At 46.5% G+C, this 26116-nt stretch overlaps 1 protein-coding gene across 9 annotated transcripts in view; it reads left to right on the forward strand.

Annotated features, from left to right (window-relative positions):
- LOC311017437 (cyclin-dependent kinase 17-like) overlaps positions 1-26116 on the forward strand; it is a 41557-nt gene that overhangs the window by 7686 nt on the left and 7755 nt on the right. For 5 of the 9 annotated variants that reach the window (XR_014597631.1, XR_014597632.1, XM_084015779.1 and 2 more), the window contains exons 3-15: positions 2760-2927; positions 14210-14343; positions 17771-17896; positions 23255-23311; positions 23387-23501; positions 23637-23731; positions 23857-23919; positions 24016-24139; positions 24425-24545; positions 24634-24731; positions 24838-24943; positions 25886-25928; positions 26025-26115. Coding sequence is in view for 7 of the 9 variants with exons in the window: in XM_084015779.1 (XP_083871905.1) it covers positions 2760-2927; positions 14210-14343; positions 17771-17896; positions 23255-23311; positions 23387-23501; positions 23637-23731; positions 23857-23919; positions 24016-24139; positions 24425-24545; positions 24634-24731; positions 24838-24943; positions 25886-25928; positions 26025-26115 (1341 nt within the window). In the remaining 2 variants the exon portion in view is untranslated. Of the gene's footprint in view, positions 1-2759; positions 2928-9843; positions 10479-14209; positions 14344-17770; positions 17897-23254; positions 23312-23386; positions 23502-23636; positions 23732-23856; positions 23920-24015; positions 24140-24424; positions 24546-24633; positions 24732-24837; positions 24944-25885; positions 25929-26024; position 26116 lie in introns of those variants that run through there. The other 4 variants (XM_084015783.1, XM_084015784.1, XM_084015782.1 and 1 more) reach the window with 3 other exon arrangements.

A 26116-nucleotide genomic window follows, 5' to 3' on the forward strand; every position in this document is an offset into this window, starting at 1 on the left:
TGTGTCTTTAAACATAACAAAAAACAATTGTCTTAATGTTCAACTGGAGGAGTTTCATAGTCTATTAGATAAGAATGAGATCATCTTCAAAATATCATTAAAATGAGCCAGAAATCCTCAAGACTTTCCATCTTCTGAAGGTTTTTACACACGGGTTTGTTCATAAATCATTCACAGCCTGATTCAAAACCAACAATTTAAATCCCTCAAATAATAACAATAATGCATATCATTTATATAGCACACGATCAAATTCTCCAGGTGCTTCTTTAAACAGCAAAACAAAAATATTAAATATGAGACAAGAAATATATGGTGGAACTGACTTTTTTTTACAGTATTTTCTGAACGATGTAGTGATACAAAGAGAAATTCACTCCGTAAAAACATTTTTTGAGGAATAGTGAACCTGGCTTCATTAAATGTTCAGCAGTCTGACATTTATAACATGTTTCATAAGATTTGCATTTTTAAAACATTTTCGAAAAACTTGTAATACAAAAAAATAAGACGGTAATTAACTGGGGAGGTTTCATGGTGATGTCTATTATTAAAGCACATAAAGCAGCATAACCTGTCATCATCAACAGAATACGGCTTTGTTTACTAAATGTCACCTTCACCTGATCATCAGCTCCGTCACTCCCTTGTTCACTCCCTCGTTCACTCCCTCGTTCACTCCCTTGTTCCCTGTCTTGTTCCCTCCCTCGTTCCCTCCCTGATGACCCTGAGGCTGAGAGGACTCGTGTACTTGTGATGTACATGTGAGTCAACACAGAGAGAAGCTTCTCAGCTCAGAGAGGAAAAAGTGCAAAAAGCAATGTCATGCTCAGAAACTCCAGGCGCCACCTGCTGGCCGTCCGCCAGTACTGCATGGGAAAAGAGTCAGAGGCCTCACCTGTGTGTGTGTGTGTGTGTGTGTGTGTGTGTGTGTGTGTGTGTGTGTGTGTGTGTGTGTGTGTGTGTGTGTGTGTGTGTGTGTGTGTGTGTGTGTGTGTGTGTGTGTGGAAACCAGGTCAGGGAGGTCTCCTCTCCTCACAGAAAGTGTTAAAAGTCGGCTGCAACATCCACACCTCTTCCTGATTCATTTCACTCCTCCTTCTCCTCCTCATCCCTCCCTCCTGGTCCTCCTCCTCCTATTTTTACATCCTTCTTTTTTTAGGCCTGTAATAACTCAGGCGACGTCAGTTCCTCGCGGAGAGGGCGAGGGCTGCGTGGAGGAAGTGATGAAGAGGATGAGGAGGAGCACATTAAACTTTAAAGCACTGCACTACGTCTCGTATCCTCTCGGCCTTTTCTTCCCCTTCGCTGCATCGCCCCTCCAGACCCCCCCCACACACACATCTCTATATATCTTATAGAAAAGAGCGTAAAAATGAAGCATTATTCATTGCGGTAATTAGGCGTTGCTAACGGTTACGGGGTGTTCTTGTTTTTCTGGAGGCTGTGAGGGTTTTTGGAGGAACACAGTGGAATTTACGGTGCAGCGTGGTGAAAATTAGGGATTAGGGATTTGAAAGATGTGACATGTGTACCCCCCCCCCCCCACACACACACACACACACACTCTGCACAATGGGTTCATTAGCAGTAATGAGTTTTAAAGAGAGGTAATTCATGCTGACAGGACACCTTTAATTTTCTCCCAACAGTGAGGTTTATTTCCTCCAGTTATTCATGTACGTGACTTCCTTTTTTTTCAACTCTGTTCTTCGATATCAGCCTCTATCAGTGTCAGAGTAAATGCTCCAATCTGATTGGCTCCAGGGTTCCTCTTAATGGACTCTCAACATGTAAACATGTTGGCTACACTCAATTAAAAAAATACATTTTAATAAAATGATAATTATAATATATTCAATTTACGTTTTTTCCAACTGTAGGAGACGTTAACTTTTGTTAGCATAAAGTTTGCTTCATGCTAGCGTCATGCTCATCAAGATTTCCTACAAATAGTTACGTATTGGTTGAGGACAATGACGTGGCTGGATAGCTAGCTCATCATGTGTTTAAACAGTCAAATTATATTAGCTGTTTATTTTACGTATGCAGTGTTATTGACTTTGAATCATGCTCGCGTAACTTTAGCTTTATGCTAGCATGATTTTATCAAAAATAATGACAATATTTATATTGATTTGAAGACAGTGACGTGGCTGGATAGCAAGCTAGTCATGTTTTTCAACATATTGTACATTTATATTTACTATTTATTTTACATACAGTGTTATTTACTATGAATCATGCTAGGCTAGCGTTAGCTTCCTAGCTCGTAGACGAGAAACAACGCTTCACAGGTGACCGTCCTATAAGCACGATAACGGCCATCACCGCAAAGTAACGGGATTTGTGTTGCCTTCACATCGTCCACCTTTTTTCCCTCACGTGACTCAGCACATTTTTCCACCGTGCACCCTTCACACCTTTCTGTCCCTGTGTTCCTCTTTAACGTTCTAACAGCCGCTTTTATTCTGTCGCCGTGGCAACGTGTTGTGTTCCTTCATGTTCTGCCACCTTTCTGCTCTCCGTGTGACCTTGTGTACTCTTTTCTTTTCTTTTCTCTTCTCCCGTTCCCTCCTGCAATTTCTGTTTCCTCTCTGCCTGTCTGTCTGCCTGCCTGTCTGTCTGCCTGTCTCTCTGGTTTGTCCTTCTGAGCTTTATTATCCTCACTTTTCTCGCCTTTTTCTCTTGCACTCTCTCTTTCTTGTCTCCCTTCGCCCCCCCTCCCTCGGCGGTCCGTCGGGCCCCCCGTGTCTCAGAGCCGATGGTGGTGTGCGCCGACGTGCACCCCCCCGCCTCACACAGCGCCCCCTCCTTCCTGCGTCAATACGCCGGTCATCTGGGCCGCACCGCCCTGCGCAGGGAGCCGGGCGGGGGTCTGGAGAGAGACCGGGCCTACCTGAGCCTGCACAGGACCGGATCCCTGGGTACAAACACACACACACACACACACACACACACACACAAACCTGCGCTACGAGTGAACCCCTTTGATTCTGCATATTCAGTTTATTCACCTTACAACAAAGCAGTGACGGAGAGTAACTAACTACATGCCTCAAGTCTGATTTTGAGGTATTTGTACTTTATATTTTTACTGATCACTACGTTCAAGAGGCAGATGTGTTGCACAGGGATTTATGAAATATATGACGCCAGCAGAGAGGGCGCTACGACAACAAATACATGAATATGTAAACAGGGAACGACATAAAAAGACAACTGCAGACCGACCGAGCGGTTGAGTTCACATTGTTGAGCATCATTTCTATTTCATATGGATATATGACATGTTGATATTGTTGTTGCATGTGAATGAATGAGTCGGTGAGTGAATGAGTTGGCGTCTGTGTGATGATGAAGAACTGTTCCGAAAGTTTTTTTGCGTACGTTCAGGAGAAATCAGCTTTTAAATTATATTATATAATTAGTGTTTCACCGAAGCAGAAACACACTCAATGTCACTGTTGCTAAGCATAACAGTGTGTGTGTGTGTGTGTGTGTGTGTGTGTGTGTGTGTGTGTGTGTGTGTGTGTGTGTGTGTCTGTGTCCGTGTCCGTGTCCGTGTCCGTGTCTGTGTCCGTGCATGGGTAAAACCGTATTTAATGACACAACTTGGCTATCGTTCCAACATTTACTATGAATCTGGACGGCTAACACTCTAATGACCTTAATCCAACACACACTCACACACACTCACACACACACACACACACACACACACACACACACACACACACACACACACACACACTCACTTCTTCCGTCTGTCAGCGTCATGTAATGGAATGTGAGGCCCGTTGCTTTATGGAAACCCAGTAATCTCATTAAACAACGCGGCCCAGCAACCTATATGAGCAGCAGCAGGGCGGAGGGAGGATGGAGGGAAGTGGAGGATGGAGGGAGGATGAAGAAAGTAGAGGATGGAGGGAGGATGAAGAAAGTGGAGGATGGAGAGAAGTGGAGGATGGAGGGAGGATGAAGAAAGTGGAGGATGGAGAGAAGTGAAGGATGGAGGGAGGATGAAGAAAGTGGAGGATGGAGAGAAGTGGAGGATGGAGGGAGGATGAAGAAAGTGGAGGATGGAGAGAAGTGGAGGATGGAGGGAGGATGAAGAAAGTGGAGGATGGAGAGAAGTGAAGGATGGAGGGAGGATGAAGAAAGTGGAGGATGGAGAGAAGTGGAGGATGGAGGGAGGATGAAGAAAGTGGAGGATGGAGGGAGGATGGAGAGAAGTGGAGGGTGGAGGGAGGATGAAGAAAGTGGAGGATAGAAGAAGGATGAAGAAAGTGGAGGATGGAGAGAAGTGGAGGATGGAGGGAGGATGAAGAAAGTGGAGGATAGAAGGAGGATGAAGAAAGTGGAGGATGGAGGGAGGATGAAGAAAGTGGAGGATGGAGGGAGGATGAAGAAAGTGGAGGATGGAGGGAGGATGAAGAAAGTGGAGGATGGATTGAAGCGGAACGAAGGGTCTGAACACGTCGGAGATGTGTTTTCGAATGAAACGGAGCCGAGAGATAAACGCTGATTGCGGGAGAGCGAGCGGTAAAGAGGCAGATTAAAGGATGGAGGGGGGGCTGTGGTGGGATCCTCCTCATGTTGGCCTTTTGTGCGGTGAATCTCCCCCGAGTCCTCGGCTGAGTGAGCTGCAGATCAACCACAGCGAGACTCACTCGCATCCGTGGGACTTCCAGTTCATTACAATCCTTCAGAACCGGCAACGCCAACGCTGTTGTTACCATGATGATAGCTGAGGTTCGGTACCAATATTAATTAAATACGCTTTTTTTTTATAACTTTCACAATATCGTTCCCCAAAAGATGATGTGAAAAGAACATAATAAGTCAGTTAAATGATGACATTAATCAGAAGATGGTTGGCTATGCTGGTGCTAACTAAGCTAACCCTCACCCGGCTCATAATAAACCAACGGATACAGTTTATAACAGTAGTGGTGCCTTCTGTGGTGGTCTTCTAGAATATAACAATATGGTGATGTGCCCCCTAGGATGTCCTTAAATTGGAGAAAAACATACCAAATTCCATCCAGGGTACACTGGTCCTTGCTACTCGGCCCTCTTGGGTCCAGGAAGTGACCCCGTTTACATCCTGCCATTAGAAGATGGTGATTCAGCGTCTTACAGGCTGCTTGAAAACCTCCTTGGTGTCGGTGCTCTGTCACTTACAGCCGGGGCCCTTATTAGGTTTTTCCATCCCTGCCCCGGTCCTCAGGCCGGTCCTCAGGCCGGTCCTCAGCCACCGGTCCTTAGGCCGGTCCCCACAGACTGTTTGGTCTGGCAGAGCGACTTCATTCTGTGAAATCCGCAGCAGCCGTCTCCGAGCTCAGAAAAGCCCTAAAATGGACGTAGCTTGCCTCGGAAACCTAGAATAGATGCCATTCTATTATTAAAATCCTGATAAGGTGTAGTTTGAAATGTTAAGAGGTACACTGTGTGTGTGTGTGTGTGTGTGTGTGTGTGTGTGTGTGTTTCCCACCGACTCGGTCTCGCTGACTCACTGTTTGCCACTCAGCAGTCTGAGCACGTCGCATAGAGCAACATGATGATGCAATCTCTCCGTCTCTCTCCCTCCCTCCCTCTCTTTGCTGCTGCACTAAAAGCTCTCCCTTTCTTTCCGTCTCCCCTCGCCTCCGTCGGAGTGTATTGAATGAGATCTGCTTCTCATCTGTGTAAGTGTTGGTCTGTGTGGGTCCTGGTGTTTGGCCGGTGGCCAGCAGAGCCCAGAGAGCTTTTTACAGGTTTGTGATTCATGTGCTGAGCCGACCAACACCCGGAGGTACCATGCGCTACTTACAGTCAGAGGAAAGAGAGCCGCCGCTGCACTTTCCCTTTTTTTCTCTTTTTTTTTTTGCTTTTGGCCGCTACCTCGTCATGTGTTTCTCCCTGTGAAGACCTGTAGTTACTCGGCTGAGGATTAGTCGGCCCTCCCATCTGTTTCACTGAGGGGGGGGGACCTCGCTGAGAGATGCCAACACACTTTGAAATGCCGGTTCCTAGCAGGTTCTTCCTCAAGGGTTAGGTTACACTCAGAACCCTTTTTTAAAGTGCCCACTAGGGTTCCCTTCCAATAGAGAAAACATGATAAAGTGCCCTCTAGGGTTCCCTTCCAGTAGAGAAAACATGATAACGTGCCCACTAGGGTTCCCTTCCAGTAGAGAAAACATGATAAAGTGCCCACTAGGGTTCCCTTCCAGTAGAGAAAACATGATAAAGTGCCCTCTAGGGTTCCCTTCCAGTAGAGAAAACCTGATAAAGTGCCCACTAGGGTTCCCTTAGAGAAAACATGATAACGTGCCCACTAGGGTTCCCTTCCAGTAGAGAAAACATGATAAAGTGCCCACTAGGGTTCCCTTCCAGTAGAGAAAACATGATAAAGTGCCCTCTAGGGTTCCCTTCCAGTAGAGAAAACCTGATAAAGTGCCCACTAGGGTTCCCTTCCAGTAGAGAAAACATGACAAAGTGCCCTCTAGGGTTCCCTTCCAGTAGAGAAAACATGACAAAGTGCCCTCTAGGGTTCCCTTCCAGTAGAGAAAACCTGATAAAGTGCCCACTAGGGTTCCCTTCCAGTAGAGAAAACATGACAAAGTGCCCTCTAGGGTTCCCTTCCAGTGGAGAAAACATGACAAAGTGCCCTCTAGGGTTCCCTTCCCGTAGAGAAAACATGACAAAGTGCCCTCTAGGGTTCCCTTCCAGTAGAGAAAACATGATAAAGTGCCCTCTAGGGTTCCCTTCCAGTAGAGAAAACATGATAAAGTGCCCACTAGGGTTCCCTTCCAGTAGAGTAGAGAAAACATGATAAAGTGCCCTCTAGGGTTCCCTTCCAATAGAGAAAACATGATAAAGTGCCCTCTAGGGTTCCCTTCCAGTAGAGAAAACATGATAAAGTGCCCTCTAGGGTTCCCTTCCAGTAGAGAAAACATGATAAAGTGCCCACTAGGGTTCCCTTCCAGTAGAGTAGAGAAAACATGATAAAGTGCCCTCTAGGGTTCCCTTCCAATAGAGAAAACATGATAAAGTGCCCTCTAGGGTTCCCTTCCAGTAGAGAAAACATGATAAAGTGCCCTTTAGGGTTCCCTTCCTGTAAGTGGATAGACCCTCCAGAAAGGCCACTGGGTGAAACCTTTCACAGATGGTTCTTGTGATAACCCTTAATGTTGGGTTCCATGTAGAACCTTGTGTAAGGGTTCTAGGAGGAACCTTTTATAAAGGGCTCCTGCAGGAACCAAAATATTTTTTTCCTGCAAGGACAAGCCGAGGAGCCGTACACGGCGAGCTCGTTGGCGTTCTTTCTGAGAGTGTATCTCGTCTCAGCGACCCGGCCATGTTTTTCCTGCTACTGTCACAGACGTCTCCTCTGTTCTGCCCTCGGCCCCTTTCTCTCCACATACATCCACACACTATATTTAACCTCCGAGAGGGCCGGAGATAAGAGATGGAAAGCCTTTCAGACCACCCTCATGTGTACCACCCCTCGTGTATTGTACACCAGGAGAGACCTCGTCAGTGCCAGGGATTTGATGTAATGCATTAACGCCGCATTAATCGCTGCAGCTCTCCCTGCACTCTCGGCCATTCGCTCCCACGAAACCCTCTATCTCCTCTCGAATCCCAGATCGGGTTTAACGAGAACAATGCAGCGGGCTCCTCGTTACGTCGTCGGTCCTGTAAGCCCTTTTTGTGCGTGCCGAGGCTCGCTGTTACATTAGCTTAAGCTCGAGGCAAAGAGATGCTGCTGAAGAATGCCGGAGATTTTCAGAGTTATGTAGGGAAGGAAGGAAGGCGGGGGGCGTTGGGGGACCGGCACAGTCGGAGCCGGTAGCTGACAGTAGGCACTCCGGTCCCAGTAATTGAATAATAAGATTCCTTAGATGCAGATAAAAGGTTTCAAAGTAATTACTGCAGTCTAAATCCCTCCTCCAGCCTTGTGCGTGCGTTCCTCAGGGATCTTATATGCACTCTGATTTTTATTGTCTCCTTTCTGGAGGCAGATTGTGGTATTTATGGTAAAAAAAAACAAATTAAAATAAAATTATGTTAATATATTTTAATTGCAAATTCTAAATGTAGCCAAGTAGGGACAAGAAAAATCGCAATAATCTTTAAGATCGTCACATGAGTGACTCTGATACTGCAGCTGACTATCAGGGTAGAGAAGTTTATTGACCTCCAGGAAAGGTTGCTATTTTAAAAATGTTATTTAGACATTATTTTTTAGATGTCCTTACTGATCTTCACAAAAAAAATCTGTGATGCTTCCTGACAAAGGATTTAAATAACTGCACATTTTTGATGATTATCGGGGTAATGTGATAAGCATCTTGACATTTTCACATCGTCCCTCGCCTGCAGCCGAGCTTTCTATGACGATAAAAAGGTTTCAGACTTTTCAAAGAAGTAGTCCGGATGAAGTGACGGGGGAAAGGACCTTGAAGGGAGTGAAGAGCAGCAGAGTTACGTATGCAGCTGAATACAAAGAGGCAGTGACGGTTGGAAACGACAAGCTTATCCTTGACTTTTTGAGGCTCGAGGTTGCAGCACTCTCTGTCGATATATATATGTATATAAACGGCCATTAGTCTCTACTGGGACCTCATTTCCTGGAGAGAGTTAATGGCCCTCCGATGAAAACATCGGCGAGTCCGTCTGGTGGAGAGAAGTCGAACGCTGCACACTTTCAACTCCCAAATATTTATCTCAGCGCGTAGAACCGTTGGAAATGTTTTGAAGATGTGTTAAGTACACGATCGGCCGGCGATGTTGACTCATCTGAGTCAATGAAGGCATGAAGCTGCAGCCGTGTGTTTCTAAGAATCCTCTCATTAGACGCCTCTTTGTTGACATGCAGGGTGTTTTTGTCTGTTAAGAGTATTGACATGAAGGGAGAGGTGAGCTTTTCTCTCACACGATGGGAAATGTGGCGTCTCATACTTTATCTCGCTGACATTTTGGATGCAGATAAACACATTCAGTCTTCTGTAAATACTTATTTTTATGATGGTAAATATGCACGGACACGGTATCTCTGCATCACTCCATAAATCAGAAAATACCGTCAACAGCTTATAAAATGTTTTTAATTCATGACATGTAAAATCTCAGAATCAGTATCAGAAAAACACACATTTTAAAGATATGGCTTGTAAAATGACAGACGTGTCTATACTGAAGAAAAAGAGTGTTGTTGCAAGGACGTTCTGGTGGGATGGTGGCGCTGCTGCCCCCTTCAGTCCGTCCGGCACATTTCATTTTGGAAGTGAAGTTTTGGGGACGTGTGCAAAACAAAACCACAGGTGTGTTCTTTCAAGGTTCAGCAAAGCGTTGCTGCAGGATGAACACTTGTGCTTGCTGTATGCTGTATGAGTGGTGGTGTGTGTGGACGGGCTGCAGGTCCGGGGGGGGATGATGCCGTCACTGAAAGGGTCTCGATATCTGCGGAGGGAGAGATGGAGCGATAGGAGGAGGCTGAAAATGTCGTCATCGCTGCGTTGTATTCAACACCATCTTTCTGGATGTAGACGGAGAGAGAGGGGAGGAAGAGACGGAGATAGAGATTGGTATCACATGAGAGGGGGGTAGGAGGGGGGGGAATAGCAAGGTGAGGGGGAGGGACCAAGTGAAAACACCGATAGGGGCGCCAGAGGCAAGAAGGCAGCAGTCAAGAGAGAGAGAGAGAGAGAGAAGAGGAGGAGAGCAGCAGCCTGAATAACAGCCTGAATAACAGTGAGAGAGGAGGGAGGAGATCCGACAGGAGGAACGTCACCGGGAGGAGGAAGGAAATGAAAAAGTAACCAGAGAGAGAGAGAAGAGGGGAGACGAAGAGGTGGGACAGCCGTGTACGTGGAGCACCTGTGATACCCCGGGATGACGGCCGTTACGGTTTTCAGCAGCTCGTCGGAGCGTCTCTGCAGCGTTTTACCTGCCTGCTCGCCGTTTGACCTTCCTTAGTCAGCAGCAGGCAGAGCGAGGCTGCAGGGGGGGGGGGGGAGAGAGAGGGAGTGTCTACAGGGAAGAGAGAGAGTTAAAGTGGAGTAGTGGCCGAGGGAGTTGTTGCATTGTGATTAGTGTGCCGGAGCACTCTGCATCGCCCTCCTCTCAGCTGCGTGGGACTCCTGAATCCCGCGTCCCACCCAGACCTGCAGCCCCCCCCTGGACTAGTAGGGGGACTCCAGCTCCCTCAGCAACTCCCATTTTCTTTAAAAGAAAAATCTCTTTGTGAAATGGATTTTTGATTATTTTCTTCTTCCAACTGTCGTGTTTTTAATCCTCCGGAACAATGGATGTGTCAGGCAACCCCCAAGGGTGCCCCGCTCGGGCTCCCGGCGCGGGAGACCCGAGGACGGGGGAGGCTAGAGTGGGAGAGGGGATAAGAATGGGGGAGAGAGACGCCCCGCTGAGGCTTTCACCTTTCCGTATGCTGCGAGTGCTGGACTCCTGCCGTCCTCCGGGAAACCGTATCGGTGAGTTCTCATCGCTCCATCTTCATCATCGGTCCCGAGGCTGCACGGACGACGTACGATATCAGCTGGGGTTAACTTTTATTTTCACAGGAAAGACGTCGTTTTCATGGACGACACCGGAACGAAGATCTTTATGCGATGTCAAGGCCTAGAATAGTTGTCTTCCATAGTTGTCTGTAGGATCAATGCACCGGGAGATTTAGACATTTTGAGCCATTTTGCTTCCATCGCACGTCTTCAGGCGAGTGGAAAGAAAACATCCAAAGACACTGACGATGATGCCTCATTTGCATATTCAAACATTCCAGAAAACTTAACTTTCATGTGTTTCATCTATTAGTTCATTTCTTTTACCTTATTCACAAATTATCTTTAAAGGCCGTTTTCTCTTAATTAGACTCTGAGCACAAACATCCACCAAACATTCCAGTTTCATTCCAATCGATGTTCTGAAGGTTTGTTTGTACATCATTCATGGTCTGAGTGGATTTAATTTATAGAAACATGGCAAAAATAGATTTTTATTTTCCTTTCATGTCAGTGGATGGTTTATTCTGCAAGAGATGATCAAACTTTGTAGAAATCTTTAATATATCAACACATCAAAACAAGACTTTTGAACCTGCCTTTTTAATTAGGCAAATTAGCAGAAATTTGCATATTTAAACATGCATTTTCAGAAAGCTAAGTATTTTTTTTTTAACCCAATCACCTGTAGTGTTCCCCCTTAAGCAGCTTCCTCCCAGAATGTGCCGATCCTACGACTTTGAACATCTAATTAACGGTAATTTATTCATTTTGAAATATCATTTCCATTGTGTGGCTGGTTTAAAGACTAAAGAGGCACCCTGGGCAGTGTGTGGTGGTATGTTCAGGGACATCGCAGACTCCTAGGAGAAGTGAAGAGGCCTTCAAGGTCATCTTTTGAATTGTTTTACCCAGTTGCTTGGTATTTCTGGCGTTAATGCCACATTCAGACAGTGTGCTGTCCCTGATATAAAGACAGTTTTGGCGAACCTTTGGCCTAAGAGAAAGAGGTTTAATGATCCAGTTCAAAGTCTAGTAGTGATAGTGAGTAATGCTTTGGATGTAGACGGTAACTAATAACCTCGATGACTGGCCTTGCCAGATTCCCATTAGTCTTTGAAGGAGTCTTGAAGCAGATCGTACTCCTTCCAACATCCCCTTTCCATCCGTCTCCTGATGCTGATGGACTTTTATCTAAGTGGCGTCCATGCAGAGTTGGGCGAGGCCAGAATGCTGTTGAAAACAGCCGGATCGTTCCTCCAGACCTGCTAGCAGGGAGTCCGCCACCTTAACTAGGCCAACCGGGGTCCACGTGGGCGAGCTGGCGGGCGGCGCTGGCTCCTGACATTTACAGTCTGCTCTCGGTCGGCGATGGAAATGGAGCAGAAAGAACCTGCAGGAGACCGGAAAGGCAAGACCTGCATGATACGCAAGGAGGTTTCAGAGTACGTTCTGCCTTTTTAAGAAGTATCGCAAAGTTTCAGCCCTTTCTAACCCGCCCAGATGTCCAAAAACGTAAAAGATGCCGATATATTACATTACAGTTAATGTAGGACTCCGCTGAGTACAACGTCACCCTCAGGTCTGAGCCTCAGTCCACCAGAAATATGCAAGGGCCTGAGACGTGAAACCACAGCCACTAGAGTGGGGTCGATTTCCGGTTGGAGTATTGGGCTAAACCGGTTTGATTTATGCAAACTGGTTGAACCGGCATTTGCTGCTGTGGCAAGTGTGACACCTCGGGGTTAAAGTCTGCAGTCCGGTCTGCAGGTTTAATATCACACGGGTTTGAAAATGTTTAAACCGGCCCAAGCCTACTGGCCACCAGCTGGCCGTTCCACTCATTTTCTGTAACCGGCGGTGTAACCGTAGCAAGAAAACACGGTGGAAGTTAACTAACTAGCCAGCCACTTAATGAATAGGAATTTTTACAACTTAATATTTTATTGTCTTTCTTGTCACGGCGCAGTCATTGGCTAGCTAGCTAACTAGCTAACTTTTTAACTATTCAGCATCACCTTAAACTATCTCTTTTACATTTCCCTTTATATATTTTCTTTATTGTGCCGTATTTGCACGTTTTCTCTTGTTACTTGACTTTATTTCACAGGGATGTTTCTTCACTTTGAGCTCCTCCCCGCTGCTTTATAAACAAAGTTTATGGTTGTTATTATTCGTTGTGTGTGTTATCTTGAGGGGAGAACGTTATAGAGTCTGGTTTCAAGACCCAGCTGATGGAATTTCCCCGGCTGTCCTGCATCGCCTCCACTGTTTACACAAACACACGGCACCAGGACACCCGTGAAAGTGAGACCGACCTGTGACATAATGGCGTCCTCCCCCCCGTCGTGTGTGTGTGTGCAGTCGTCAGTATGCAGATTAATCCCGGATCAGTTTCCCTGCGTCGCTCTGGTGTCGGTTACCTGGAGTTTAACGTTTCACCCGTCGGGGCCTGACTCCTGGTATCACCGGGTATCTTACCTCGCCGTGTCCTGGTGTCTGGCCTCAGACCCGAGTTTCACTGATGAGCGTATGCTAGTCAACAGATAGTTAGAGCAGCGGACAGCTGGGATCCACGTAGGGTGATGGGAGGGGGGTGATGAAATAATATTTGAGTTTTTACTTTCAGTTTTGTGTTTTTTTACACAATCTACTCCTGTGATGATTTATTTCAGTGTTGTATTGTTTATTTCAAAGGTGCAGTGTGTAGAGCATCTGGCGCCATCCAGTGGTCAAGTTGCAGATTAAAACCAACTGAAACTTCTCCTGTGCAGGAGAATGCAAAAAACCCGATTTGCTCTTATTTTAGAGCCAGCAGGAGTTTTTACACAGAGATGCCAACATAACGTGAAACAGGCCAGGAGGCGGGATTAACTCACCTTCTCTAGCTCTGATTGATTGATTGATTGAGTGATTGATGGATGGATGGATGGATGTCATGATATTATTGGTTAATGCGAGCTGATGTAAGCAGGCGTCCTATTTCGTTTCTCAGGACCGGCTTGCCTTCTTCCAATTCCAACCTTGACTCCATGAAAGTGACCTAGAATCAGGTGTCCTCCTCCTCCCTGGTGCTTCATGATGAATAGCTTTACTTGTGAGGCTCTCCATCTCACAGATAACGCGTCATCATCACTTTTTTGTTTTTGTTGTTATCCCCCCCCTCGTCCCTCGATCCGTCACTAGTAGACGGTGGTACGGTAAGATGTTGTAATCATTAGGATTGAGCTTTAACACACACACACACACACACACACTCATGACCCAGAGAGCTATCAGGCACCATGCACTGAAACCCAAAGAAACCCCCCCCGTCTGCTGCGCCGTGACTCATTAATCAGATGGAGTCTGAGGGGAATGGGCCTGAAGGGGGGGTTCAGAGACGGGAAAAGCTCTCGTTGCACTCAGGGTGATATCGATCTCTGACACTCCTCCTCTTACCAATTGCATTTTATACACACTCTGCCAAATCCCCCCCCCCCCCCCCTGCATGGCCGGTGGTACGATCCATCATCTAGGGACTGGGGGGGATCCTGTTATGGCTTTTTCTCTGGCTGATGAATGAAATCTAAGAAAGACAAAGAGTCCTCCGACGGGTGAAAGAAATTGTTCCACAAGACTAAAAACTAAAAAGCCGACCTGCGTTGAACGTGAACTGAATTTCCTGACAATAACGGCCCGTCTGTGTCTCTGTGTGTTTGTAGGTATCGTCCATGAGAATGTGAAGATGGGCTCAGACGGGGAGAGCGACCAGGCGTCTGGGACGTCCTCGGATGAGGTCCAGAGTCCGGTCCGGGTCCGAATGAGGAACAACCACCATCGGCGTATCTCTAACGAGGTATCTGGCGTATTCACAGCACTCTTTCTATGGGGAAATGCATACAGAGGGTTCTATAGTGGGTCTCAAGTTAAAACTCCATTCAACAAACAAACAAAAACATGCTCTAATTAGCGACCAAACGTTCTGATAAAATGTGACTCAGCATCTTTTCTGAATCTGTCCGAGCATCTCCTGTAATTCATCCAACTTGCTGGACTGAAGGACAAGAGAGACATTTTCTTCAACTCAACCAGAGCTTTCTACACTTACTGTGTGGTCTTCCTGCTTTTAGCAGCTTTCCCTCATTTACTTCTAACAGAGCTTCATTAGGATTCATTATCATTTAGTGTTCTGGAAGCCTCTCTCCGCCTCCCGTACTGCAGTACCACTCTCCACCTGAACTGGCACTGATGCATCGGTGGGGGGCGCTGTTTTACAAACGTCTTCTTAAACTTTGTTTAATTTGATATCTGGTTGAAAATATGGAACACAAACTAATATATAGAGACCTCAGATTACTGCATACCATGTACATTTTTAAATGTATACATTTAACATACATTTGACGTTTTAGATTTTTAACAATTAACAAGCTGTTAAGAAATAACTTAACTATTAAGAAACATTAATAATTATATAATCTGGTTTACTGAGTACATCTGTAAATCAAGCTTCAATTCTGTTTTGTTGTACCACTAGGTGGAGCCATAACAGCACGAATTACTTTGTCTGAAGAAAAAAAATATGTGCAAAATAAGTATAATACAGTTTAACATGCAAAATAAATATAAATGATAAACTTGGACGTAAGTTTGGCAAAATGTGAAATGTTGAAGTCCAACGGCGTTGAACTACGCTGCTGAACTACGCTGCTGAAAAACCTGTCAGTTAAAACGTAAAACTGGCAGCTGAACTACATCATGTAAAGAGGCTGAATACCTTTATACTGTCATAGAACTAGTAGTTGTAGTAGTAGTTGTAATAGTAGTAGTAGTAGTAGCAACAGTCATTGTATGCTGCTATTCTATATATCAGTGTGTGTGGAGGAGTGTCGGAGTGAACAGAGCAGCGGTATTATGGGAAATGCCTCCGGACACGAGGCTGCTGCTGCTGCTGTGAGCAGTGGAAGGGACTCATTTAGATGCTTTTACCACAGAGGGAGGAGGAGGAGGAGGGAGGGGGGTAGGAAGAGGATGGGGGGAGACATGCTTGGGTGAGAGAGTAATTATGGAAGTCGGAATGATTATTTGTGTGACAAAGAGAGAGGAGATCCGGAGGAGCAGGAGGAGAGATGGAGGTCAACTAAAAAATAAACAACAACAACCAGGTTTTCCTCCTCCACACTCCTCCTCCTCCTCCTCCTCCTCCTCCTCCGTCACCCCTTCCCCCCATCTGCCTTTCTCCCCTCAGGAATCTGTCCATTCCTCTCTTCTCCGCTCCTCCTTCCTCCTCCTCCTCCTCCTCCTCCTCTGAGCATGTGGATGGCACTCCACCACAGTGCCAGCCTCTCTCTCTCTCTCTCTCTCTCTCTCTCTCTCTCTCTCTCTCTCTCTCTCTCTGTGCAGTCATGTGGCAGGTCAGATGCATGCATCGTGGAGAAGGCATGTGTGTGTGTGTGTGAGTAGAAAGCTGCAGGAGGACAATGAGGGAGCTACTAGAGCTGTTCTGCATTGTGAGTATGGGGGAGACACGTGTGTTCGATGCCGACGAGTCGCTTCGTTGACCTTTTTTTTTGTTTCAGAATTCCTTTATGTTCCTTTTTGTTTGGGTGGTTGGAAGTCGCCGGCTTTTTTTTTTTACGGTTTTGCATGAAATAGGAAGTGTGTCAGTCTGGATGTAACATGCAGCTTTAGTGTGTGTGTGTGTGTGTGTGTGTGTGTGTGCGTGTGTGTGTGTGTGTGTTTTATGATTCCCACGGTGAGCTGAGCTGACGCTGTGTAAACCGCTCAGGTCAAAGTCCATAGGTCGCACTGCTGCTGGTGTTTGATGAGGTCTGCAGAGCATCACTTCAACGTTCAGTCCGTTGTTTTGTGGCGAAACGCAGAGTGTGCGTGTGTGCGTGTGTGTAATTCTGTGTATTGCTGTGTTAGTCGGATAAAACCATTACAGGCATGAAATCCTTCTGCCTTTCATCTGGAGGCGTAACCCCCCCCCCCCACACACACACACACACACACACACACTCACACACACACACTCACACACACACTCACGCACACACTCAGATGTAAACACATATACCATTCCCCACACTCGCATCGAGGACTGTGGGGCTGTTGGGACTGGGCCACCGCTGCTGCCATGGCAACAACATGTGATTGGCACCTTGCCTGCGAACATGGCCTACAACGTATGGCTCATGGGGAGGTGGGGGGGTGATGCATTGTGGGAAAAAATAGCGTTGCACAAATTGTATTTGAGCAGGTTCTCCCAGCTGATGTGGAGTCTGTTCAGTCGTCATGTGACCTGTGGGTGAATAACGTGGCGTTGGCGTGTCAGTTTGTTTTTCATCGGGTGTCTTTTTATTCTATTTGACCGTTGGTGAAGTTCATTGGTGCTGTTTTGATCAGATCGTCATCAGCTGATATTCACTCACTGATATCATTTGATCGGCCGTCTCCAAGGGCCGATGATGATGATGATGCATCAACACTGAATTGAAAGGTTTTTCATCCCCTTTTTGTTTGCTGAAGAGCTGCTCTCAGATCAGTCTTTGAAATGATGTGTAAAAATGCTGATATAAGAAGAAGTAAAATATCAAGTGTGTTTGATTCTTAAAAACTGATCCAGAGTCTGTGCCAACCAGTTTGTGCCAACGTATTCTAAAAAAAAAAACCTGCCAGGAACTTGTCTGGAAACAGTCCAAGCGTGCAGTGGCCTTCCATTCAGCTGCAGACAGAATGTCAGCGTGTTCTTCACTTTCATCACAACCGTTTGCTACAGCAGAGTGATGTCTGCCTGAGCAGGGAACGTTTCCCTCTGTGTGCGTGGTTATCCAAGCGATTAGCAGGCTGACGTTACGAAGCGCAGAGAGACTACATGAGTTAAAAATGAACAACTTCATCCACACACTCATTGAACTTTGTTATCGTCAGATGAGTGACAATCTATGTAACCAGTGTAGCATTAAAGCACAGTGGAATTAACAAGCTAGTTAGCAAGCTAATTAGCAGACAGGTGGCTAGTTTGTCTATTCCACCATACTTTGGTGCTACACTTCTTACAGGAACAGCATCGGGCCCCTCGACTTGTGTTGTCACGACAACCACTAACAACAATTTCCATTTTTCTTTCTTTCTTTTTGTCAAATGACCACAGAAAACTGAAAAATGTTTGTATTGTCAGCACTGTTAGCCGCGAGCCGCCGGCTAAGCCGTGATGACCTTCTAACGTGTGATTTATATTTTCTAACCTCTTTTCCTTCTCCTCGTTTTCTCCGTTTCAGGACATAAACAAGCGTTTGTCTCTCCCGGCGGACATCCGGCTACCGGAGGGCTACTTGGAGAAGTTCGCCATGAACAGCCCGCCCTTCGACAAGCCAATGAGCCGCAGGCTACGGCGCGCCTCATTGGTCAGTGCTCACTCTCTTTTTCTCCATCGTGTGTATATTTGTGTCCGTGGTTTTTATGTGTGTGTGCACGGCAAGCTGAATCCGGCTGCTTCCGGTGACGCGCCGCCTTCACTGCTTGCCGTTCACAGCTGGCCGTCTGTCTGCTGCTCGCCGTCTGTCTGCTGCTCGCCGTCTGTCTGCTGCTCGCCGTCTGTCTGCTCGCCGGCTTTGTTTTAAAGGAAACGTGAACTTTATATCCAACACACTAACTGGAAACACACAAACACGGGGCTCGTTATAGAGCTCACAATGCAGTGAGGGGGGATGAATTATGAATTAATTCTGGATTATGTATCCAGGCCAAGAGCATTATTCAGGGTTGGTACGGTGCTGGAAATCCTAGAAAACACTTGAATTTTAGTGCAGTGTTTTCAAGGTTTGATGATGAAAATAGTTGGTGATTATATTTCTGTGGATCTGTTAGTGGAATTAGTTTTCCTTTCATTTGTGGTCCTTCTGTAAAAAGCTGTCTCCAAACATCATGTTGGTTGTTTAGAGGACAATAACATCTCATTTAATGTGATGAACACGTGACATAATAAGTAGACTGAATACTGCCCATTGGATTGGTACAAAGATGGAGTTTACCACAGCTGGAAGGTGCTGGAAAAGTATGGAACTGCCCCTTGAAGTACTTGAAAAGTACTTGAATTTGACTTTGGAAAAGGTGTAGGAACCCTGGTTGTGGGTAAGAATCTGGGGGTGGGAAGGAGAGGAGGGTTAGTTAGAGGCAAAGAGGGAGGATGGGGGTTGATTAGCAGAAATACTGTAGATATGCATGAATATGTGTTGCTGCTGAAGTCTGTTTCTGTTTCATTCTCTCGTTCTGCTTCACGTTTAACTTTAAACCTGATTACCTAAAAGCCTCGACAGACGATGGGAAAGCATCACCCTCGCTGTAATTATCAAACAGGGCCGGCGCTCGGCCTCCAGGCTCTTCGGCTTGAAGCGGTTTGATGACTCAGCTTTTCTGCAGGAGTCTCGGTGAGATGAAAGGGAGAGAGAGGCGTCTTTGAAGGGAGGTTTCCTGGCTTTATGGTGGACGAGATGAAATAAGGAGAGACTTTAAAAAGGAGCACAATATAAAGGAGTGGAGGATATGTTCTGCCTGTGTATCTGTAGGGTTGTGTTCATGTGATGTAATACATCGATCAATAATTCATCCTGGGGAGGATTTACACACCGGGACACCTGGAAGCGAACCGGAGAGCAGGGAGGGATGACGAGAGGCGTTCAAGGGGGTAAAGGAGAAAGCAGGTTTTAAAGTGTGGAACTCCAATGTGTCACATAACTTGGTTAGCCAGGTTTGGTACAGGTGCTGGAAATCCTTGAAAACACTTTGAATTTTAGTGTGGAGTTTGAAAAGTGCCTGGATTCAGAGTAAAGTGCTTGAAAGTGCTTGAAATGTCCGTTCTATGTGATGACATAAGATATGACACAGAGAAAAGAAGCATTTTCTGACATTTCTGCATGAAAAATGACTTTGAATTATAGAAGTTAACTTTGCACCAGAATCCACATGGATCCAGATCCAGATGGATCCAGATCCCGGTGATGTCATGGCTCCGTGAGATTGGGTGCTGGTCCTTCGTTCACATCTGAACCCAGTATTTTGATCTTTGAATCTCTTCCAGTGGAGCGTAAGTGAGTCGGTCGGTGTCGGTTTTCTGTGACAGCTGCTGCCCGTCGATCATCAATAATTCACAGTGAGATCCGGTGTGATCCGGGGAGATCCAGTGATCCTCGGTGCAGAAGGAAAGTCATTGTGTCTATAACTACAACACTAATAGGTGAATTTGGCCATTATAACTTGGAACTGAAGCTCTGATGGACCCTCGGCTAAGCCCCGCCCCCGCTGCTGTCACAAAGTGAACCCACTGTCGGAATATTGTCAAAAAAATGTTCAGGGTTTAAACTGATCAAAAAAGATCGAAGCTTAAGTGTAAAAGTGAACACAATGAAATTAAAGATGTGCGTAACATCTTATATTTGGGGATTTTATGTTTTTTTACCCAGAAGCCAACGGTGAGATTCAGCTAATAAACTTACTTGTTATCCAAATTAGATTATTGAGAACTGTTTATTACCTTAATAATACCATTCTTAACAGTAGTAGTTTATTTATTATTTATTATTTGTTCTCTTTTTGGTTTTAAAAAATATTTATATGATTGATATTAGAATTTTTATCATTTAAATTTAAAAAAATCATCTTTAACATCAGAAACATCTTTGGAATAATCAAACCTTGAATAAACATTTATAAAACAGCGTGAACATTTTATTTAAACTCTTTAAATGTGTAACAAGATATATATTTGATATAACATCTTATTTCTTACAGTTGGTTAAAAGCTTTAATTCCTCAACATCGGCTCTCAGGCGATCCCGTCACCTCGTCAGCAGGTTGACGTGCGGGAGCCGACGGGGCGGCGTGTTTATTGATCGGTTGATTGATTGACGATTCGTCACGTTAATGAAAGAGCTCGTCATCCCTCCTCCCGTTACCACCACGTTCCTTAACAGGAGGCTGTCCTTCTCCCTCCCTCCCTCAGTACTCTCAACCCTCCCTCCCTCCTCTCTTTCCCTCCCTCCCTCCTCTCACTCCCTCCCTCCCTCCCTCAGTACTCTCAACCCTCCCTCCCATCCCTCCCCTCTCCCTCCCTCTCTCTCTCTCCCTCTCTCATTCTCTCTCTCCCCCCCTCTCTCTCTCCGTCCCTCTCTCTCTCTCTCTCTCTCGTTCTCTCCCTCCCCTCTCCCTCTCTCTCCTTCCTCTCTCTCTCTCCCTCCCTCTCTCTCTCTCCCTCTCTCATTCTCTCTCCCCCCCCTCTCTCTCTCCGTCCCCCTCTCCCTCTCTCTCCTTCCTCTCTCTCTCTCCCTCCCTCTCTCTCTCTCCCTCTCTCGTTCTCTCCCTCCCCTCTCCCTCTCTCTCCTTCCTCCCTCTCCCTCCTCTCTCTCCCTCCCCTCTCTCTCTCTCCCTCCCTCCCTCAACACTCTCAACCCTCCCTCCTCTCTTTCCCTCCTTCTCTCTCTCCCTCCCTCCCTCCCCTCTCTCCCTCAACACTCTCAACCCTCCCTCCCTCCCTCCCTCCCCCATCAGGCCTTCACAAGGAGAAACTGTATTTAGTCCGTACGTCTCCTCGGCTTCGTCGCACATTTTCTTTGGTTTTATGTTTCTTTAATTTTGTCGCAAAAACTTGGTCTGACCTAGTTCTGCTGAGTAAGCTCACTGGAGCGTTGGGAATGAAATGAACCCGTTGCCATCGGAAACACACACACACACACACACACACACACACACACACACACACACACACACACACACACACACACACACAGACGCAGTTGTATGCTGTAAGCAGAGAGTGGGCTGCAGGTAGAGAGCTGGGCCCTCCCTGGTCTTACAGTGTGTGTGTGTGTGTGTGTGTGTGTGTGTGTGTGTGTGTGTGCGTGTGTGCCTGTGTGCGTGTGTGTGTGTGTGTGAGCTCAGCAGCTGCTCCTGACAGCTCCTGTCACAAACAAAGATAGAAACAGTGTGTTTACATTTGAGAAGATGCATGACTCAGCACAAAATGTTTCCTGCCTGCGCACACACACACACACACACACGCGCACCAGGCACCCGTTCCTTTAAAGCTGCATTCTCCCTGCTGACCACCAGGGGGCGACTCCTCTCTGGTTGTATAGAAGTCTATGAGAAAATGGTCCTACTTCTCTCTGCTGGCCACCAGGGGGCGACTCCTCTCTGGCTGTATAGAAGTCTATGAGAAAATGGTCCTACTTCTCTCTGCTGGCCACCAGGGGGCGACTCCTCTCTGGTTGTATAGAAGTCTATGAGAAAATGGTCCTACTTCTCTCTGCTGGCCACCAGGGGGCGACTCCTCTCTGGCTGTATAGAAGTCTATGAGAAAATGGTCCTACTTCTCTCTGCTGGCCACCAGGGGGCGACTCCTCTCTGGTTGTATAGAAGTCTATGAGAAAATGGTCCTACTTCTCTCTTGATGTATTATCTCAGTAAACATTGTAAACATGAGTTTATGGTCTCAATCTCTAGTTTCAAGTCTTCTTCAATCCAGCATGATGTTCATTTAGTACATTATGGTCCATTTAGAGTCCACCAGACCAGGAAGCAGCTGGGATGTGCTTTTAATTTCTTTTTTTACATTTTCTTTCATCTCATCAGATTTTTTTAATATTTTTTTTAAGGATTGCAAATTTCAAGACACAAAACAGAAAAATCTATAATATGATAATGAGATTATGCCTATTTATTAATTATGCAAATAGTAATCTGTTCACCCCCCCCCCCCCCCCCCACACACACACACACACTTACACACTTGTTCAGTGTGTAAGTGTGTCACCCTGATGTTGGCTTTGAGGCATCAGGCCTTTAAAGAGATCACATGCTTCATCAGATAACTTGGTCACTTGCCCCCCCCACCCCGTTGGCATGACAACCATATTAACATCATTGAGGGAGGAGAACTCAGATAATAGATGGCTGCCGCGGCGCTGGCACGCAGAGGGCGGCGGTAAACAGTCGCAGCGTGACGCGGCTGCATCGTCTATAATTGATGACCGCCAGCCCGGGAGTCCGATACATCATACAGCTCAGCCTCTCATTGGCCGAGGCAGGATGATGTCACTACACATCCGGGGGCATGTCCTCTTTGTTACACTGAGTTCTTGTCGCTGAAGGAGACGCGTGCAGCCGGTGGCGTCCTCGCCATGATATGCTCCACGTGTCCACGCAGTGAGACAGTGAGACACTTCGCATGTCCTCGCGGTGAGACGATGAGAGAATGTTGGTTAACGGCGTTCAATGACGAAGTCAACCACAACCTGACTGTCTGACTCTCTTTCTGTCTGTCTGACTTTGTGTCCGTCTCTGTCTGACGTTGTGTCTGTCTCTGTCTTCTTTTTCTGTCTGTCTGACCTCTGTCTGTCTCTCTTTCTGTCTGCCTCTGTACTTTTTTCTGTCTTTCGTTCTATCTGTCTTTTTGCCTGTCTTTCTTTCTGTCTGTCTTATTTTTTCTGTCTTTCTTCCTGTCTGTCTCTGTATGTCTTTGTCTCTCATGAGGACACAGATCTGAAGCGGTACTATTGTCTCTGATCTCACTTGACCAGATGTAAGATTAAACCGTGGAGACACGGAGGACGTCACGTTAGCTCAGTAACACACTGCAGCTGTAGGACAAGCGTCCTCTCGATGGGACGGACGTCTGAGCTAACCGCCGTTGATCCCAGAGACGGTGGAGACGGTGTTGCCTGGCAACAAGCACACACTGACAACGTCTTCTCTTCTGTCCTCTCCAGTCTGAGATCGGCTTCGGGAAGCTGGAGACGTACATCAAGCTGGACAAGCTCGGGGAGGTGAGGTCAACAACGTGACGACGGGGACTTGAACTAACCCCACGCCGTGCATTCACACGCTTCCTGTCTCCGCAGGGGACTTACGCCACCGTCTTCAAGGGGCGGAGCAAGCTGACGGACAACCTGGTGGCCCTGAAGGAGATCCGGCTGGAGCACGAGGAGGGGGCGCCGTGCACCGCCATCCGGGAGGGTAAGTCCACGCATCCACATGATCACGTGGATCACATGTCTACGTCACGTGATCCTCGGGGAACGGCATCGGGGGTTTGGGACGGCGCTGGTGGGGCCGGCGGTCCTCCTGTCTCATGTGTCTCGTCCCTTCTAGTGTCTCTGCTGAAAGACTTGAAACACGCCAACATCGTCACCCTCCATGACATCATCCACACGGACAAGTGCCTCACCCTCGTGTTCGAGTACCTGGTGAGTCTCCTCTGGGGGGTCCTAGACCCGGTCTCATCCTCCTCCAGTTCTAGGATCTAAAGCATCTTTATACCTAACTGTATCTCTTCTGTCTGTCTGTCTGTCTGTCTGTCTGTCTCCTCCAGGAGAAGGACCTGAAGCAGTACATGGATGACTGTGGGAGCATCATGAGCGTTCACAATGTGAAGGTACGTAAAGTTTGTTCTCTGTGTGTTGAGAGAGCAACAGCAAGTGACCTCGTTGCTGTTTCCTGTTGATGTACTGACCAGAACGTTCCTCTGCAGATCTTCCTGTTCCAGCTGCTCCGAGGTCTGGCCTACTGCCACAGAAGAAAGGTCCTCCACCGAGACCTGAAGCCCCAGAACCTGCTCATCAACGAGAAGGGGGAGCTCAAACTGGCAGACTTCGGTACGCCGCCGCCGCTCACTTCAACAAATCAGCCGTCACTCTTTTTATCTCAAAACTACAAAAACAATGAAACATCAGCAGAATCTTCAGACTATCTCCTATCATAAAACAATATTTTGTCATAAAAAATGTAGCCCTCAGTGCAATAAAACACTTTACAGCGACTGTAGACGCTCGCTAAATAAATTTCCCAGAAGCATCTTAAACTGAACAGTGTTTTGAATTCTTTCCTCCTGGAAAACAATCAAATACATGAAGCAAGTAACGTTCTGTGTTTGCATTCAGGTCTGGCTCGAGCCAAGTCCGTCCCCACGAAGACCTACTCCAACGAGGTGGTGACCTTGTGGTACCGGCCTCCCGACGTGCTCCTGGGCTCCACCGAGTACTCCACGCCCATCGACATGTGGTGAGCAGACGTCTACGGTCGAGGAGAACAGGAAGCTGTCTGTCTGCCGGGTCTCTCACCGTCTGACCCTGTCTTTCTCTCTCTCCAGGGGCGTCGGCTGCATCTTCTACGAGATGATCACCGGCAGACCTCTGTTCCCCGGATCCACCGTGGAGGACGAGCTCCACCTCATATTCCGCATCCTCGGTGAGGCGGCGGCGATGGCAGGATCCAGACGTGTGCGGCGCCGGAGTGCACGCTCACCTCTGCGTCCACGTGATTGGCTGACCGATTCCTCTCTTGTCTCCAACAGGCACGCCCACAGAGGAGAGCTGGCCCGGCGTCACCACCAGCGAAGAGTTCAAGACCTACAACTTCCCCCGGTACCACGTCGAGCCCCTCGTCAACCACGCGCCCAGGTAGGCACGCCTTTACCATACACCTCTCTCACACGCGTGAAGACGCCTCGTACCCCAGAGGTATCCCCCAGGGCTCTATGATAGGACCTCACATTATTCCAGAGGCCAGAACCAAACAAAGAATGTGGATCATCTGGATCCTTCTCTGATAATTTGACTGGTTTTCCTGCAGCAGACGGGCTGTCTGACATTAATAAGCTAATTATCAAATATGGTGAGTTTCATGAGGCCGTAGCTAAATAGATTTAGCATTAGCGGACATCTTCGTTTACCTGGTGGATAAACCCAAAATCTACAGAAGAAAAACTCAAGGCAGACAAATCTCTTGAACTTTAAAATGTTTGTCTTCATTATTCAATACAGATATATGTGTGATTTTTTTTTATATTCTAAAGTATTTTGGTTATTTCCACGCATCTAACATGTATTTTTTTTTTACTAGAAATCAATTTTATTATTATTATTTATTATTTTATTTTAATTTTTTTTATTATTTATTGTTTTTTACATTTCATATTTTGTAATGAGTGGAGAAACCACACACACTCCACACATGGATCCAGTTACATTTCATATTTAGTTACTGGTTTACTTTTATTTACATATTTTTAACACTTGTTTAAGAACAAAAACTGTCTTGAACACATCTTGAGAAGTGTTACGGCTCCACCTAGTGGTAACAAAGAAAACGTCACTGTCACTTTTGTCTATTATTATTATTGTATTATTATGGTTTGTTGAAAGTAATAATACATTTTATTTAAAAAGTGCTTTTCAGGATACTCAGACACTTTACAAGGGTTAAACAAGAAAACAACATAAATATAAAACAACGATCAGGGTTCAGATTTGATTGAAGTGAGTGTTTATAACGAGCAGACCTGCAGTATGAATTATAGATGAGATGTTAACATCATCACTGACGTCTCTCTCTCGTCTCAGGATCGACAACGACGGCCACGACCTGCTCTCGGTGCTTCTACAGGTGACCAACGTTACGATCGTACTGATTCCACTGAGATTCTACTCCACTAATGAACTTTCAACACTTACGGTCTCGTCTTCGTCTCTCTCTACGCAGTTCGAGGCCAAGAAGCGAGTGTCGGCCGAAGAGGCTCTCAGACACTCCTACTTCAAGTGTTTCGGGGATCAGGTCCAGTCTCTGGCTGACAG

The sequence above is a fragment of the Eutrigla gurnardus genome (assembly GCF_963514095.1).
Source record: "Eutrigla gurnardus genome assembly, chromosome: 8".
Classification (NCBI taxonomy): domain Eukaryota; kingdom Metazoa; phylum Chordata; class Actinopteri; order Perciformes; family Triglidae; genus Eutrigla; species Eutrigla gurnardus.